General features: G+C 36.9%; 3 protein-coding genes across 3 annotated transcripts; 2 read left to right on the top strand and 1 right to left on the bottom strand.

The window, feature by feature from the left end:
- Positions 1-223: 223 nt before the first annotated feature.
- Positions 224-4,235, bottom strand: LOC115995211 (30S ribosomal protein S1, chloroplastic). The gene is made up of 7 exons (XM_031119679.1): positions 3,813-4,235; positions 2,954-3,229; positions 2,531-2,611; positions 1,237-1,518; positions 1,042-1,152; positions 719-805; positions 224-480 (listed from the first exon to the last, which is right to left on the bottom strand). Exons 1-7 carry the CDS (start codon positions 4,107-4,109, stop codon positions 361-363), a joined length of 1,254 nt encoding a protein of 417 aa, XP_030975539.1. The 5' UTR covers positions 4,110-4,235; the 3' UTR covers positions 224-360.
- A 2,570-nt stretch (positions 4,236-6,805) lies between these two features.
- On the top strand, positions 6,806-10,180 carry LOC115949857. Its single transcript, XM_031067126.1, has 3 exons — positions 6,806-7,769; positions 7,938-9,190; positions 9,275-10,180. The coding sequence occupies exons 1-3, from the start codon at positions 6,806-6,808 to the stop codon at positions 10,178-10,180; spliced, it is 3,123 nt and encodes a 1,040-aa protein (XP_030922986.1).
- A 2,472-nt stretch (positions 10,181-12,652) lies between these two features.
- Positions 12,653-14,464, top strand: LOC115950688 (galactinol synthase 2). The gene is made up of 4 exons (XM_031067915.1): positions 12,653-13,155; positions 13,441-13,761; positions 13,899-14,033; positions 14,134-14,464. The coding sequence occupies exons 1-4, from the start codon at positions 12,850-12,852 to the stop codon at positions 14,344-14,346; spliced, it is 975 nt and encodes a 324-aa protein (XP_030923775.1). The 5' UTR covers positions 12,653-12,849; the 3' UTR covers positions 14,347-14,464.
- Positions 14,465-17,322: the final 2,858 nt, after the last annotated feature.

A 17,322-nucleotide genomic window follows, 5' to 3' on the forward strand; every position in this document is an offset into this window, starting at 1 on the left:
CAACTTGCCTAGAATTTGAGAACACGATCTTCTCTAGTTCTTTTAAAATGAAGAAAGTCTATTTTATAGTGTGAACATTTTATTTCTTGGTGTCACGTCACATTAGAATGCTTATTTAAGACCCAGTTATCTCGTGGCAGGGTGTTCGGTTCTTAATCAAAGACTGCTAATCAATGACACTATCACAGCAAACCCAGGAAACTATGCGCATGAAGTAACCTTAGTAAGAAACGTTTATTTTTTTAGAAAGACTTAAAGAACAAGTTTGGATTAAGGCAATGTGATTAACAAATTTACTTATAGGCTTGCGGTAACAATTTTACAAGCTAAATAACATAGGAACATACAAAAGGAGAAAAGTTATGCAACTGGCAACCCTGTTTCTTCAGCTGGAGGAACATCAGTCAAATCTAGACCCTCCGCTGGTAAGTCAGAAGTAAGCGGACCCAAGATTCCATCAGAGCTGAGAGTCAGTCCACTCTGCAAATAGATAAAGTATTTGCACAATTAGGCTTGCCAAATTGGACAGATACTCGTTCAAAAAACACACCAATGATCTCTCCAAGCACCCTTAGCCTTCAGGAATGCTAGTTCATGTACTTGGCCACAAGGCTGGAACTCAAATTAAAGTCAAATATATATTTTGATCTTCTATATTTTATTTTTTACTATTTTGGACCATATTAAATATGTAAGTATATAGTAACTAAACAAGTACCTCAGGCTGGAATCTAAGCATGTCTGCACGAGCCATGGCTTCAGCTTGAGCTATTCTCTGTCTAAATGTCTGAGCCATTTCCTCCGCCTGTCAGAACAGAATCAGAAACATAACCATAATTTTCAAATTTGCTTGGCAGCAAGATAGAAATCTTTCATGGATCATAGAAAAAGAAACATCAACTCAAAATACAACATTTTGAGCTTCCTCTATCCACTGTAACTACAAAATATTAGTCACACTTAAAGCATGGCTAATCTGAATTTACGGTAAAATCATACATGCAACTGGTAGTGAGGTTTAGGATATGTGTCAGAAAATACCTTCTCAAAAACAAGCTTTGGATTGCGAATCATGTCTCCAGGAGTAGGTTCTAACTTCTTGGTGGAAAGACTTACTCGGCCTCTCTCACGATCATGGCTAAGTATCATGACCTACACCATGAGAATTAGTTTTAAAATGTTCACATCTACCAAGTAGCATAAATTTTCTGCCAAGGACTTGTACTATGGACATACCTTGAGAGTATCACCAGGTTGAAGTACCGTTGCAATATCTGAGACACGATCATGACTAATCTGACTGACATGAAGAAGGCCATTGATTCCACCAATGTCAATGAAGGCACCATATGGTTTTAGACTCTGCACAGTTCCAATGACCACAGATCCAATTCCCAGTTGTGCCTGGCTATCAGCCATGGCTTTGCGGTTACTGAGTACTAGCCTTGACTGCTCCTCATCAACCTCCACAAACTTTAGTGGAAGCTCCCTTTCAATAAGGTCTTCGGCAGTTGATTTCTAATATATATGCAAGAAAGAGTGACAAATTTGTATTAAAAAATGGATTACAAATAATATGAAACTCATTAACGAAAGAAATGCATGCCAGAAGAAAGAATAAAATTTGTGATGATGATCTTATTCTCTAAATCATACAAGATAAAATCCAATCACATATACAATGGTGGGTAGAATACTTACCTAATACATTAGTATGGAAGAAACTTCTTAACATGACATCAAACAAGTATCAAGCATACTTAGTTGTGAGGTTATCATTATTTCATACATGCTTAAAATTTGGGCCATATTACAGCCAGATCATTTTGATTTCGACTACTACTTCCAACTCTCAATTCTTTTTCACCAATTATTACTTCCCATACACCTTATTGCCACCCCTACAACAACAACAACCAAGCCTTAGTCCAAAATTTTTTTGGTTGGCTATGGATCCTCAATAGAGTGAACAAACTAATCAGGGTTGGCTACATACATTCTTTTTTGTCATTCTATTCAAAGCCATACACTCCGTTACTTCTATAATTGACATGTCCTTTTTCATTACTTCTATTAATGTTATTTTCAGTTTTCCTCTACATGTTTTTGTTCCCTCGACTTGAACCAACTCACAATTTCTTACTAGTACATTAATTGCTCCTCTGAACATGACCAAACTATCTCAAGCGCACTCTTCTCATCTTTTCATCGATTGGGGCCACCCCTATCTTTAAGAAAATTTCCTCATTTTGAATCCTATCTTTCCGTCTATTTCCACTTATCATTTTAACATTCTCATTTTACCAACACTCATTATGTATATGTTGCTTCTTAATAGCCCAATATTTAGTATTATAGAGTATAGCACGTCTTATTGTAAGTAGTCTTACAAAATTTTCCCTTGAACTTAATAGGTATTTTATGATCACACAGTATACCTTACTGCAACCTCCCAGACATATGATTACTATTAGTTTCAAGCTAATCAAATTGAGCATTGGGAACGTGCAAGCCATATTTAAGAACTAACCGATGATATCTGTGAAAAAGGAACAAACCCTCTAAGGCCTTCCACCACAGCCACCACTCCACCTTTGTTTGCACTAACAACCTGCATATATATTCGAGGTATTAGTTCATTTTTTCCCCCAAAAAATAGGGCAGTTATTTGAACAGCATAAATTTCTCTTAATGCACGAATAATCAAATTAGTAAAAGAAACAACATGAAGCAGAAAAGGAAGGATCTATAGCAAGAACTTCCTCAACTGCTTACTTAGAGTTTACTAAGGTACAAGAAAGCCTTTGACCTGCAACACTACAGGGAATGATACTCAAGATGGTTAGCATCTTACTCATTACCTAAATGAAAATACTTGACAAGGATCACAACTAATATTCCTGACAAAAGAAGAAACAGAAAAGAAGCAAATTTTTGGTGTGAAAAAACCCACCTTACCCTTGACGACAACATCCTCAGTTTGAAGCTGTCTACACCTTTCCCATGCAAGTTCATACTGGATTGAACGTAAGCTAACAATCAAGCTATCATCAATTTCATTTTCACCAATAATTACAAACTCATCTTTCAAACCAGGAAATATGCCTGCATCTTCTACATGTTTTATTTTGTGAATACATGCCTCTTGGACAGGCAAATATGCTGATGACTTTGCAGTAATGTCAACTAGTGCACCATTGTTATCTGTTTTGAACACAGTTCCTTTGACCTGTAAGAAAATATGCATCAAACGCATCAAGCTAATGTTCCTTTTTGTGTATGTGTATGTGTATGTGTATTTCTTTTTAACTACTTTTTGGGCTTTTGAAAGTAGACAGAGGTTTAACGGATAGTGTATCATACAAAAAATTCCCTTCCCTAAAAATCAAATTAATGCAAACCATATCCTTCTTCTTCTTTCCTGAATAAAATTGATGCAAGCATATCTTCCTCAAGATTACAAATGTGGAAGAAATGAATCAATTTAGCACGTAATTCAGAAAAAGTTAAATAATTCAATCAAATATGTCAAAAAAACCATTAACAATATTCAGTGGAACTCAACGTGTATCCAATCACACACCCACAATATCAACTTGCACATAAAAACCCACTAAGCAATTCCTCATTTGAGCTCACAGCCATTAAAACCCAAACACAAAGTTCCATTCTATGCGTGCCTCACTTTGAACAACACAACAATTAGTCATTCTAGCTCATACCCACCAAAGAACTCTCACTCAAAAGCCAATTCCTACTCACAATTTCAAAGAAAAACATTGAAACAAAAAAAGAGTGGCCAACCAACCAACCTTGGTTCCAATCTCAGCATTGAAGTCGTACTTTTCAAGAGCAGCGTTGAAGTCATCGAGAGTGAAGGGCACACCTTCAAGAGGCGTAGTACGACACCGTTCATAGGCATCCTCGAAGAGTTTCTTAAGCTCAGCCCTTTCTTTGGTCTGTGCGTTTGAGATTGCCACTGCTGAGACAATGGGAAACAAAGTGGGCTTGTGGGTTTGCTTTGAATAGAAAGGCTTTGACTTTGAGAAGCGAGAAGAAGAGAGTGGTGAACATCTTAGGCCTGTGAATTGCTGAGCCAAAGACGCCATATTCACTCACTCCAATTTTGTTCCTGTGTTTCGTTGGGGTCAGATAAGATAGAGAAAAAAGAGGACCAGAACAAAACAACATGTTGCACACTTTGGATAATAGATACCAGAAAATGGTGAACCGGTTGAATTTTTGGTTTTGGTTTTTATTTTTATTTTTCTTAGGACATCATTTTACCTTAAATTAATTAATTTATAGAAAAGTTCTTGAAAATTTCTCATTCTAAATCCTGTAGTTTAAGAGATTTGATAATGGATAAAATACTATTTTGGTCCCTAAACTTTATAAAAGTAAAAAAAAAAAAAAAAAAAAAATTTATACAAAGGAACCAAACTTCTTATTTTTTTACTATTTTATTGAGTGTATGCAAACACTATAAAAGACCCCATTATTAGTGAGTTATTACTTAATCTCTAAAAAGTTATATATTAAATCTGATAATTTTATGCCAAAAACATTATAACTCAACTAGTTAGCATCTTGTGATGTGTCCATAACATCTAGCCATTTAGGATTCAAATCCTCTTCCCATATTGTAACTATCAAATTATCAACAACAAAAAAAAAAATAATAAATAAATAATTGAGGATTTTAAAAAAGTAGCTATTAAATCTTATCTCCAAATGAAAGAGGGATATTGAAAAGAGCCTTGTAGCTTACTAGTACACTCCAAATGAAAAAGGGGTATTGTGGTGAAGAGTCTTGTAGCTCAATGGCAGGGCCTTGTTCTCCTTTAATGGAAGGATCACGTTTAAAGCATCTTCTTCAAAAATCATGTAAGTTACAGGCTTTTGTTGAGGTGTGTTTTGTGACAAGGGTAAAAAATGCAAGAATAGTCCACATCTCCCATCAGGTTTTTTAGAAATGATTATTTGAGAAAAGTGAAGTCCAAACTTTCAAATGTATGATGAACAAAGGCTTATGGTGTTTTAACAAGAGAAATCGAAAATACAATGACAAAAATGCATAAAATACACTTAAAACATCAGGTCTGAGACTTTGACTCACTGACAGCATGAAGAGGAAATTGACAGAGGTCGCAAGAGAGAGAGAGGGAAGGTTTCTCTATACTAATATTTACACCCCTAAACTTTAGAATAGTGAAAATTTTCGCAAGCTGAATGAATTTTTGCTCTAAAATTTCAGTTCTAAGGGTAAAACATAGCTAGCTTGTTTTGAATCTAATTGAGGCATTTTATATTGAGTTTTGGGTGCTCTTAATGACTAGTTTTTAGTCAATAGAAGAGGTTTTGGACCCCAATGTGTTAATTAAGGATTTATTTTCAGGTTTGCTTTTGTTTGGATAAAATGAAGACTTGCTTTTATCATTATTAAGGGAAAATTTCGACTAAGCCCTCATTGGCTCCCCATTTTCAGATGTTTCAAGCTCTTGAGAGGCTCATCTAAGCGATGGCTAGAACTTGAAGTTAGCCAATGAAAGCCAACTATGTTTTAAAGGCAAAAAAGGTTAATGCAAAAAACTTGGGACATAGACAACATGAGCATAAAACCTCTATTGTGGTGAAAATTTAAGATATAAGACTTTTTTCATGAGCTTGAGTACCTGACAAAAACAAGAAAGGACAAGGCAGCAACGAAACTGTGAATGGGAGTGCAAAGGAGGAGGACTCAAAAAGTACGTACGGCCCATGGGTTGTGGTGGCTCGTAAGCGCAATGGGACAAGGAAACAGGCAGCTGGTAGGTCCTTCATGGGTCAGGTACATGATCAGCCGTGGAGTGGTCCTGTGTTGAATGGGAGTAGGATGAAAAATGTCATGGATAATGTACAACCCAGCTATAATGCTGGGCTTGGGAAGGAAATGAAGCATAGACTCTCGGCCACTAGAGATTTAAATGGGCCATTGCTGGCTAGCTCCTTGCAATGGCTAGGGGAGACGCCCAATTCATGGGCTAAAAAGGATGTTGTGGGAAGCCCAGATAGTGTGGGTGTGGAGAAGTTTATAGGCCGGACTGGGCTTGGAGAGGAGAAGTAAGTGCCCAAGCCTAGCCGGAGTGTGCCTAACCAAAGCGGTTCGGTTAAAAGAAAAAAAGCTCTTGCGCGTGCTAGGGCTCTTAAAGTCAACTCCCCTGGCACTGTTAGAGCAGCTGAGGAAAAAAATACCCTCACTGAATCACCACACACAAGGCTGAACTGCTCAAAGTTGCGATGGTGACCAGCGGCCACAGATTTCTTCAGACTTTCAGTTCACAGCCGCGACATGCTTGGAAGTGGGCCTTAAGATTAAAGGGAGAGATCGCTAATCTGAACCCGAGTTGAAGCAAGGGCGGCTTGGTATGGATGTTATTAACATGGAGATCATCGATTCCGATACTAGGCGAAACGAACCCACCGAAGTGCTTAGTCGAGTTGAAGACGCTAGTACTACTTCCGAGCACCATGAATCAATTGGGGTTCAGACCCATGGCAGAGGTTGTGTAAGTCTTCCATTTGGCTATTCTGGACAGTCTTCAAATGGCTGTAAAGGAGATGTAATGAGGGGTGATGTAGGAGTTGCTGAAGCAAAAAGGATGGATTTTGAGGGAGAAGGTGAAGTTGTTGCTAGCCTTTAAGGTTTGCTCCTCCCAGACCATATTTAATCATGAATATTATCGTTTGGAATTGTTGAGGGGCGTTGAAACCCTCCTTTCAAAAACATGTTGGTGAGCTGGTTCGGATTCATAATCCAGTGATGATGGTAATTTTGGAGACCCGTGTTGGGGGTGACAGGGCAAAAGGAATCATTGATAGATTGCCTTTTGATGGCTCAGTTCATACGGACACCGTTGGGTATGCAGGTGGTTTCTGGATGCTGTGGGATTCAGAAAGGGTGGATGTCAATCCGTTGGCTAACACTGAGCAGGAAATTCATGCTACAGTTAAGGTACGTAATGCAAATTCTAGCTGGGTTTTTACTACTGTGTATGTTAGTCCTAGAACTGATGAAAGGCATATTTTATGGAATAATCTTATTAAAACTGCTGAGTTACATGATTTGCCATGGGTTGTGGTGGGCAATTTTAATGAACCTTTGTTGGGGGAAGATAAATTCGGGGGAAGAGCAGTGAGTGTCAGTAGATTGTTGTTGTTTAAAAAGTGTCTTGATAAATGCAATATGATTGATATCAGGTTTTCGGGCCCCCGATTTACTTGGACTAATAGAAAAGATATTCAAGCACTTATACATGATAGAATAGATAGGGTTTTTGTTAACCCCAACTGGTGTTTATCGTACCCGGAAGCTCGGGTGGTCCATCTTACCAGATGCCATTCTGATCATTGCCCTATTCTTTTGGAGATGCAACTGATAATTAATATGGGGAGAAAGAGGCCTTTTAGATTCCAGACTTGCTGGCTGTCTGAACCTTCTTTCCCTTCTATTGTGTCAAAAGCGTGGAGTGATTCACCTGCTCTGGGAGAGGTAGTTAACAGATTTACCCAAGCAGCAATTAGGTGGAATGCTTCTCATTTTGGCAATATCTTTACTAGAAAAAAGAACATTATGGCTAGGATCAATGGGATTCAACGGGCACTATCTGTGAGACCTTCTGCTTTCCTTGTATATTTGGAGAATGAGCTCCTTAAGGAGCTAGACAGAGTGTTGAGCCAAGAAGAGGAGCTTTGGGTGTTAAAGTCCCATGTTAACTGGATGATCCAAGGTGACCGTAACACTACCTTTTACCATGTGTCCACCCTTGTTTGAAGGAAAAAGAACCAGATCTTAGCTATCAAGGATTCTATAGGGCAGTGGGTACATGAGGCGAGTGTTATTAAGGAGGTCTTTAGAAACGGTTTCAATGGTATTTATACCTCTTCCTTTGTTTCAGGCTCTCGAGTTGCTCTTGGTATATCCCAATGGCAGGCTAGCTTAACGAATGAGGAGAGGGAGAGTATTGGTGGGGTTGCATCGGAGGAAGAGATAAAATTTGCCCTATGGTCTCTTAAAGCTTTCAAAGCCCCAGGATCGGATGGGCTGCATGCTAGTTTTTTCCATAGATTTTGGTTGATTGTGGGTAACTTAGTGGTTGATGTAGTAAAGAAGGTGTTTGCGGAAAAGTCTGTGCCGGAATACTTGAATAGAACTCTTATTACTTTAATTCCTAAGATACAAAGCCCTGAGACGTTGAGTAACTATAGGCCTATTAGCTTGTGCAACACCGTGTGTAAGATTATTAAAAAGATTATTGTTGCTAGACTTAGACCTTTCTTGGACAAGCTTATTTCTCCCCTCCAAACAGCTTTTGTCCCGGGAAGGAAAGGCATTGATAATGTGATTATAGTGCAAGAAATCATTCACACTCTCAGTAGAAAGAGAGGAAAGGTGGGGTACATGGCCATTAAGATTGATCTTGAAAAGGCATATGACAAACTTGAGTGGAGTTTCATAAGAGATATGCTCATTAGGGCTAATTTGCCGGCTGATTTGATTGACATTATTATGAGTTGCATATCCACGGTTTCGACCTCTATTTTATTTAATGGAGAAGCTCTTGACCCGATCTATCCATCGAGAGGTATAAGGCAGGGAAACCCACTATCTCCATATTTATTCATTCTATGCATGGAATTTCTAGGTCAATTCATTGAAGAGAAATGTAATGCTAAACTATGGCAGCCTATGAAGGCTTCATGTGGCGGGCCGGCATTTTCACATCTATTTTTTGCAGATGATTTGGTCTTATTTGCCAAAGCTGACCATATCAATTGCTCGACTGTAAGGGATGTCATTGATGCTTTCTGCAATACTTCGGGCCAATTAGTGAGTGCCTCTAAGTCTAGAGTTTATTTCTCACCAAATATGGATAGGGACTCAAGGGAGTCGTTCTGTGATATCCTTGGATTTGCCTCAATGCCATCGCTTGGCAAGTACCTTGGAATTCCTATTAAGCACCCTGGTTCTTCTTCTCAAGATTTTAACTACATTCTTGATAGGGTGAAGAACAAGTTAGCGAGTTGGAAAGCTAACTTGCTCACCTTGGCTGGTCGAGCAGTCCTTATTCAAGCATCTTCAGCTACTATTCCAACATATGTCATGCAATGTACTTACATTCCGAATAAAATCCTAAAGGGAGTTGATCGGGTGAATAGAAATTTTCTTTAGGGGTCGACGGAGTCGTCCAAAAAAATTCACTGGGTTAGGTGGCAAAAGGTAACAAAACCAAAGGAGGAAGGCGGCCTTGGTTTGCAATCTGCTAAAGGCAGAAACACCGCCTTACTAGCCAAGCTTAATTGGAGGTTGAATGTTGAAAAAGAAGCTTTATGGGCTCGGGTATTAAGGCAAAAATATTGCAGCCAGAGGAGAATCAGTTCAGCCAATGTAGACAAGTTGCCATGTTCGCAGATTTGGAAAGCAGTTAAGAAAGGGAAGGGTACTTTCAATGAGGGCAGCATGTGGACGATTGGAAGGGATAGTAATCTCCGTTTTTGGTGGGATAACTGGACGGGTAAAGGGCCTCTTCGCTGTATGATACAAGGTCCTTTAACCCGAGGAGTCGACCAATGGAAGGTTTGTGAGATACTTTCAGATTTTAGTTGGGATTGGAGGCAGATTCCTCTCGATCTCCCTTTCAAGGTCAAATCCTTAATCCAAGCCATCCCCATTTCTTTTATGAGTAGAGGGCAGGATAAGCTAGCTTGGTCGGGCAACCCGAGGGGTACCTTTGACCTCAAGAGTGCCTACTTTATTGCCACGACTGAGGAAGCTATTCATCCCTTTAATTCTAGGTGGATGTGGAAGCTTGAAACGCTGCCTAAGATCAAAACTTTTCTATGGAGATGCCAGCATAACAGCATAGGTGTAATGAGTTGCCTTGTTAGGAGAGGGGTGGAAGTTGATGAGTTATGCCCAATCTGCCATAGAGAACCTGAATTAATCATTCATGCCATTAGAGATTGTGCTTGGGTTAAGGGAGTTTGGATGCAGTTAGGTGTGAGCATATCTAATCAGGAATTTTGGATGAGTAATCTCCAAGTTTGGATCAACCTCAATGGGAAAGCCAAGTGTAGCCATGCCAAGAAAAACCTCCTTGGAAAATTACCTTCTCTTTTGCTGTGTGGTGTATATGGTTAAACTGGAATATGGATGTTTTCAAGGGGAAGAGGGTGAACCACAATCTGTCAAAGGATATTATGAACCAAGTCTTGGAATTTATATACTGTGTGCACTCTCTAAGGAGCCCGAACCGAAAAATTAATAGGAGTCTTCGATGGGAAAGGCCTCCGTTGGGTTGGAAGAAACTTAATACTGATGGATCATGGTTGAGAAGGGTGGATAGAGCTAGTTGTGGCGGCTTAGTAAGGGATGATTAAGGGGAGTGGATTGCGGGTTTTACTAGATATATTGGTTCAACAAATAGCTTCACAGTAGAGTTATGGGGGCTGCGAGAGGGCCTTCTTCTTTGCTACAATTTAAACATTGAAGCCCTTGTTGTTGAATTGGATGCTCAAGCCGTGGTGGAAGACTTGAAGAACAATGCTTATGTAAATAACATTGTCTCTCCCATATTGGATGATTGCAGACACTTGGCAGCGCGCTTCCAGCAAATCCAGTTTAAACATTGCTATCGTCAAGCCAACCGGTGTGTAGATTTGCTTGCTAGAATGGGTGCTGTTCAGGAAAGTGATTTTATTTCCTTTGTTAGTCCACCTGTGGACATTTGCAATGTTTTTGAGGAAGACTTGAATGGTGTATATTTTAATAGGATGTGCACTGAACCTATTGTATTTGTTTAGTTGTTTAATGAAATCGTCTGTTTACCAAAAAAAAGAAAAGAAAAGAGTAGTACACATGAGTAGACTCATGCAAAAGGTTCAAAAGAAACTGATTCATACTCTTCAAACTACAGTCCCTCAATTTCCTAATATGTCACATGGGCTTAGGTCATGCTTAAAAGAATAACATAAGTATAATATATGAATTGGGCTCACAAGAAGGTTGAACTTAGTTGAATCGGGTTTGTAGAAAATGTATCACAAAGATGGCCATTAATAGCTTTTATAGTGGGCTTTTTAATAGTAAACATCAATTAAATATTACTCTATCTGTCCCAGTTTGTTTGTCCTCTATTCTATTTTTGGATGTTCCAAAATATTGTCCTGTTTCTAAAAATAAAATTAATTAATTTACTAATATTCCTATTATACCCCTACTTTATTTTCAAAACTATTTGAAAAGAAAACTAACAAATATTTAAAAAATTAATTTAATTGGGGCACCTTTTTAGTTGTCTTATTAAGAATAACTCTTTAAAAAAAAAAAAAAACTGATAAACTTATTTAAGGATAGTTTTGTAAACTTATACATTTTTATAAGGCAAATAAGACAATAAATGATATTCCTTTAAAAGGTTTGACTTTTCAAACAAGACAAACAAATTGGGACGGAGTGAGTATTTATTTGACCTTTTATTTTATATACACTTTTCCATTTTAAAACCATTCTTGTTTTTTGATATAAAAAATTGCTAAATAAGTTTTAATTTGTATTTATGTTTTATCTACATCTCTTTCACAAGTTGTTTGAAAATTTTTGTCAATGATTATTCAACAGACTCATAAAAATTATCTTTTTGTTGAAATAGTTTACTGTTTCAATAAAAATGGATTTATATTAGCTCAATATTTTGTGAACTTTTTTTGGAGGTGGAATAAAAATTCAAAACTTAACAATATTTTTTTCTTGAAAAAAAAACAATTATCATATTGCTCACTATTGCATGGTGAAATTAATAGCTTCAGATTTGAATCCATACCGATCCCAGTTATTGCATGACACGCAAGGTCGGCTCAAGTGAATTAGAGGACGAGATTGAAAGTTAAAAATTCTTTTTTTTTATCTCAATTATTGGATTAGAAAATTTTTTAACCTTTAAACTTTTTACTTTTTCACTTTTTAATCTTTCTAATTTTACATCTCGCACACTTATGTTAGTTGCACCATACAATCATTTCATAGGATCCAAATCCGATTGGCATAACCATCTATGCACACGAGAGAGGTGGCAATCTGCTTGAGAGTTTTTTTTTTTTTTGATAATCTGCTTGAGAGTTGAGACACAACAAGAGGGACATAAAACTTACAACGTTTTAACTGCAACAAATGAATAGGTGATTTCGCTCCAATTCCAAAGGATTTAAAATTTAATTCCTCGTTAAAGATGAGTAATTATAGCAAATGCTTTCTCCTCTTAACTGAATTTATGATAAATTTAATTTTCCGTTGAAAGAAATAATATATGATAGTAATTGTTTGCATTAATGTACCAAATCTCCGAAAACTTGGAAATGATGTCGCAATTTTTTTGCTTTATTGACTGATTTAGACCTACTTTGGCAAGGCTTAGATCCAATCGGAACCGTTGATCACCTCAGAAAATTAATCACATTCCATGATCATTCTTATCCACCCTTTATTTCTACCATGCAAGGAAAAAGAACTAAACAAGAAAATACACAAACCGTTGATCGCCTCATCAAAATGTCCATACTTCACAATGAGCCATAGAGTTTATCATCTGCATGGAAACATACCAAATCAGAGCCATAATATTTGACAAATGGATACAATAGAATAATTTATTTCCTCTAATATCAAACATTCCGTTTTCACCACCCACTGATCCCCTATATATAGAGCCATACCCTTAATCTTCAAAACCCATCTTGCAAGACTCAGTATTGTGTTCTTTCTTCTTTCTTTTATAAAAAATCTTGTTTCTTTCTCTTCCTTTGAATCCCAAGATGGCACCAGAAGCAACAACCAAAACTGTGAGTGTCCCTAAGAGAGCCTATGTGACCTTCCTGGCTGGCAATGGTGACTATGTGAAGGGAGTGGTTGGTTTGTCTAAGGGTCTGAGAAAGGCCAAGTCAGCCTATCCTCTTGTAGTGGCCATTTTGCCTGATGTGCCTGAGGAGCACCGTCGCATACTTGAATCTCAAGACTGTATTGTCCGTGAGATTGTGCCTTTGAGCCCTCCGGAGAATTATGCTCATCAATTTGCTATGGCATACTATGTCATTAACTATTCTAAACTTCGTATTTGGGAGGTAAATCTTTTGCTTATGAACCCTTGTTATGTTTTTCATGGTGCACATCACGAAAGCCATAAAGTCTTTCCTATCTAAAACATTTATATATATATATATATATATTTTTTTTTTCTTTTTTCTTTATTTAATATTTCTTTTACTTCTTGATTAAAGAAAAAAACAGTCTTTTTTTTTTTTTTTGAGGAAAAAGAAAAAAAACAGTCTTTATTGCAAAGGTTAGGATGTGATTGCTATATATTGTATGATAAAATCAATATTTGATTTGGTTATTGGTACGTATAGTTTGTGGAGTATGACAAGATGATCTACTTGGATGGTGACATACAAGTGTTTGACAACATTGATCACCTGTTTGACTTGCCGGATGGGCACTTTTATGCTGTGATGGACTGCTTTTGTGAGAATGTATGGATCAATTCTACTCAACACAACATTGGCTATTGCCAGCAGTGTCCAGAAAGGGTTCAGTGGCCAGTTGAGATGGGCTCTCCTCCTCCACTTTACTTCAATGCAGGCATGTTTGTTTATGAGCCTAAGCTTTCAACTTACCATGATCTCTTGGAGACTGTCAAAGTCACTCCTCCAACTTTATTTGCTGAGCAGGTAACATTTTTAATGGTTGGCACTATTTTTAATTTGTTCTTGTTCGTTTATCTTATTGATTTTGTAACCATCATTAATTCCCATCTTTCTTTATTTGTTTCACTTAAAAATACACTGTTTTGGGCAATGTTTTGCAGGACTTCCTTAACATGTACTTCAAGGATATATATAAGCCCATCCCTCCCATATACAACTTTGTTTTAGCCATGCTTTGGCGTCACCCCGAAAATTTCAACTTTGATGAAATAAAAGTTGCTCACTATTGTGCTGCGGTATGTTAATAAAGATTAACTTTTGGTTGCTTTCAATTAGTACACCTTTTAATTAGGTTAGTATTATTGCTAATCAATTGAGTACATTTTCATGATAAAGGGTTCAAAGCCTTGGAGGTACACAGGAAAAGAAGAAAACATGCAAAGAGAAGACATCAAGATACTGATTAAGAAATGGTGGGACATTTATGAGGACGAGTCTTTGGATTACAAGAATGTCATTGCTGTTTCAAAAGCTCAACCTGTATTTGAGGCCCTACAGCTAGAGGAGATTGATGTGGTTGATAACACGGATGCTCCATCGGCTGCTTGAATAGTTTTTCTAGTATTGCTAAGTTCTACCACTGTCTTAATATTAGAAGAAGACAAGTAGGGTAGTTTGCTATGTTATAGTAGCAACCTTGGCCGTTGGATATTGCCAAGTAAATAATGTGGGAACAATGCTTTTTTTTTTTTAATGTTGATTTAAGCCTGATCATTTATTTAATTTTAATGGATATCAGTTACTGGTAAATGGTGCGTTCTCCGCTTCTCTCTTCTTCCTTTCTCAGGTGTTTCTCTTGCGTTCTTTAATTTCATCCCCTTATATTCCTGTTTTTCTATCAATCTAGGTAGGATAAAAAAAGCTACAAAATTTTATGAAGGTTTCCGAACTTCGAAGAGGGGTTGTTGCCTTGTTGCAGGTAATTCATCTCTACGTACGATTTGGTAGTTTCTTAATTTCTCTGTTTTTGTCATCAGCGTGTAATCTTCTGTATATTACTAAAAATTTTAGATTTGGGTTTGACTTTATTTTTTGGATTGATTAGTAGCCGCAAAAATGAGGGAAGATTGAACAAAAATTTAAAATTTCTGATTTCCTGCAGTCTAATAAAAAATCTTAAAAGACAGTCCTTATGGGGACTAAGGAAATTGGCATAATAGCCATCCTTATTTAGTTTATTAAATAATTATTTTTTTGAATTAATCGTTGGACATTTTTTTAATTAAAAGAAAAAAGAAAAAAAACTATTTAAAGTATTAATAAAAAATTAAATAGTTTTGATTCTTTCCTTAAAAATAAAATTTGATTATTCCCTTAAAAAAATTTGATTAATTTCTCATAAAAAAGTACTAATAAAATAAGACGCTAACCCAAGTTCTTGTTCATTGCCATTACGTACAGCCGCTAAAGCCAAAATGGGCATTGCCATGAGCAGGGTCATGGGCTAGGGTTTTCTCTTTCGACCCAACTGACCTAGCCCATTAACTGGTCAACAAGCCGCTATGCCTAGCCTATTAGGCCTATGAGCCTAGTAAAAATGGGTAAGGCTAGCCAGACCCAACCCATTTACAATCTTTGTCTTGATAGCTCTAGGTTTACAGCAAGTCCATTGAACTTATCACTTCAGTATCCTTAAAGGGATTGATAGTGTGATAAGAGAAATTAAAAAGCAAGACCATTTCCTAAAAATAAGCCATTCTAAATATATATTTGGTAGTTTGAGTAATATTACTATTCATAATTCAATTTATAATATTTAGAGTACTCATATCAATGGGTGTATAATAGAAGAAGATGTAAAATTTACTCATTTTAGCCAAGAAATACTCACATTGCTATTATGTGGAAATTTACTCATTCTAAATATATGTGGAAATTTACAAAATTGCTACAGTAGCCATGTATATTTACATGGCTATTGTAGCTTGGAATTTTATTATTTTTTTCTTCCACTGTCCCATGTCAAATTTGCTTTCTCTCTCTTCCCTTTGCTTTTTATCCATCTCACACACACACTCTCTCTCTCTCTTCCACTAATAAACTTGTTGAACACCACAATTGAGTATGGTGATGATATGGGCTCGTTGCTTAAAGTCGTTGATCAATCCTATTGGTGGATTGGGTTCTTAGGTTTTTACGGATCTAGTTGCTGATGTGTTTTGGGTTGATTTGTGATGACGGGGTAGGATGTTGATTAGACCACCATGAGTGAGAATAGTGATTATGCAGGCTCATCAGTTCGTGGGAGAACCTAGAATCGTTGACTAGTTGTGGAGGATCTGTGCAATGGGTGAATCGGTTATGGAGGAGGAGAGAGAGAGTCTTGGGTTTAGAAAAGAAGAAGAGACTGGTTATGGAGGAGGAGAGAGAGAGCCCTAGGTTTGGAAGGAAGAAGAGTCTGGTTGTGGAGGAGAGAGAGTTTGGAAAGGAAGAAGAGAGTGATTTCGAAGAGAGAGACTAAGAGATGTGGTTTTTGGTTGAAAAGAGAGGGAGATATGATTTTGGAAAATAATAATAAAATTTATAAAGAAATAATATTTTAATTAAATGTAGTGTAAAAGAGATAATCTTATGTTGAGTTTTTATTTTTATTTTTTATTTATTTTTTAAGTGAGTATGTAAAATAGAAAAATTAAGTTTTTATGCTAAAATAGACAAAAATATTTACAAGAACTTGATGCGAATGCTCTTGCATCTCCTTATTATTTTTCTTATAAAATAAATTTTTTGGATAAATCAAGAAAGATTTATTTCCAAAACAACATCAATTTTGATAATTTTTGTTAAACTCATAAAATGATTAAATTATAACAATTTTAAACCATATATAGCAATGGTTTATGCTTTTAAAATTTTATAGCTTAACTTGAAATAATATCAAATTTGAAGTTTATATATATATATATATACACATACACATGTACACACTAATTATTTCCAATTTTGTTACTTATACACTTATTTTATGAAGAATAATAATTACTGTAAGGACTCAATTTGTAACGACCCAAAATGATATTGGGTTCGCACGTAAAAAGGCCCAAACAATATCACTTATAGAGCGTGGGTTTGAAAGGCTAGGCTTTGGTCACCGGACGGGGGTTAGTTGTGGTGTTCGTACAGAATTAAACCGTGTTCGCTCGAGGAGTCTTTCTCCTTGAGGCGGTCTGGGAGGTTCTGGTTCTTGGCCTTTTTTCCTAGCCCTTTTTTTGGTGCATCAACCTTCACATTATATAGCCCTTTTTGGTTGATCTTAGCCTTCCACTTGTTGATCAGACAAGTGTCTACTTCAGTACCCGTCCCATCAGCTGCCTCCCCTTACTTTTTGTTAGTTGCGATAATCGAAGTCACCCTGTTCAGGTGTCTTTTCTCATTAATATGGTTAGGACGTTGGCGGACGCATTTAATGCGGAGGGGACGTATTTACCTTGAACCAGTTCCGCACCGTACCCCCATGTGAGTCTCATTCTACTAACCTCTTCTTCAGGGGGCTTTTTGGGGGCAGCCTTCAACGAGATGTTGCTC

The sequence above is a fragment of the Quercus lobata genome, chromosome 6 (genome assembly GCF_001633185.2).
Source record: "Quercus lobata isolate SW786 chromosome 6, ValleyOak3.0 Primary Assembly, whole genome shotgun sequence".
Lineage (NCBI taxonomy): Eukaryota > Viridiplantae > Streptophyta > Magnoliopsida > Fagales > Fagaceae > Quercus > Quercus lobata.

Coding starts and splice junctions, on each gene's coding strand:
- LOC115950688 (XM_031067915.1), top strand. CDS start 12,850: ATGGCACCAGAAGCAACAACCAAAACTGTGAGTGTCCCTAAGAGAGCC. Junction 13,762..13,898: donor CAACTTTATTTGCTGAGCAG/GTAACATTTTTA, acceptor AATGTTTTGCAG/GACTTCCTTAACATGTACTT. Junction 14,034..14,133: donor TTGCTCACTATTGTGCTGCG/GTATGTTAATAA, acceptor TTCATGATAAAG/GGTTCAAAGCCTTGGAGGTA.
- LOC115995211 (XM_031119679.1), bottom strand. CDS start 4,109: ATGGCGTCTTTGGCTCAGCAATTCACAGGCCTAAGATGTTCACCACTC. Junction 806..1,041: donor CAAAGCTTGTTTTTGAGAAG/GTATTTTCTGAC, acceptor CTGTTCTGACAG/GCGGAGGAAATGGCTCAGAC. Junction 481..718: donor TGCTTAGATTCCAGCCTGAG/GTACTTGTTTAG, acceptor ATCTATTTGCAG/AGTGGACTGACTCTCAGCTC.
- LOC115949857 (XM_031067126.1), top strand. CDS start 6,806: ATGGTAATTTTGGAGACCCGTGTTGGGGGTGACAGGGCAAAAGGAATC. Junction 7,770..7,937: donor TGTTAACTGGATGATCCAAG/GTGACCGTAACA, acceptor CCTTTGTTTCAG/GCTCTCGAGTTGCTCTTGGT. Junction 9,191..9,274: donor TCCTAAAGGGAGTTGATCGG/GTGAATAGAAAT, acceptor ACAAAACCAAAG/GAGGAAGGCGGCCTTGGTTT.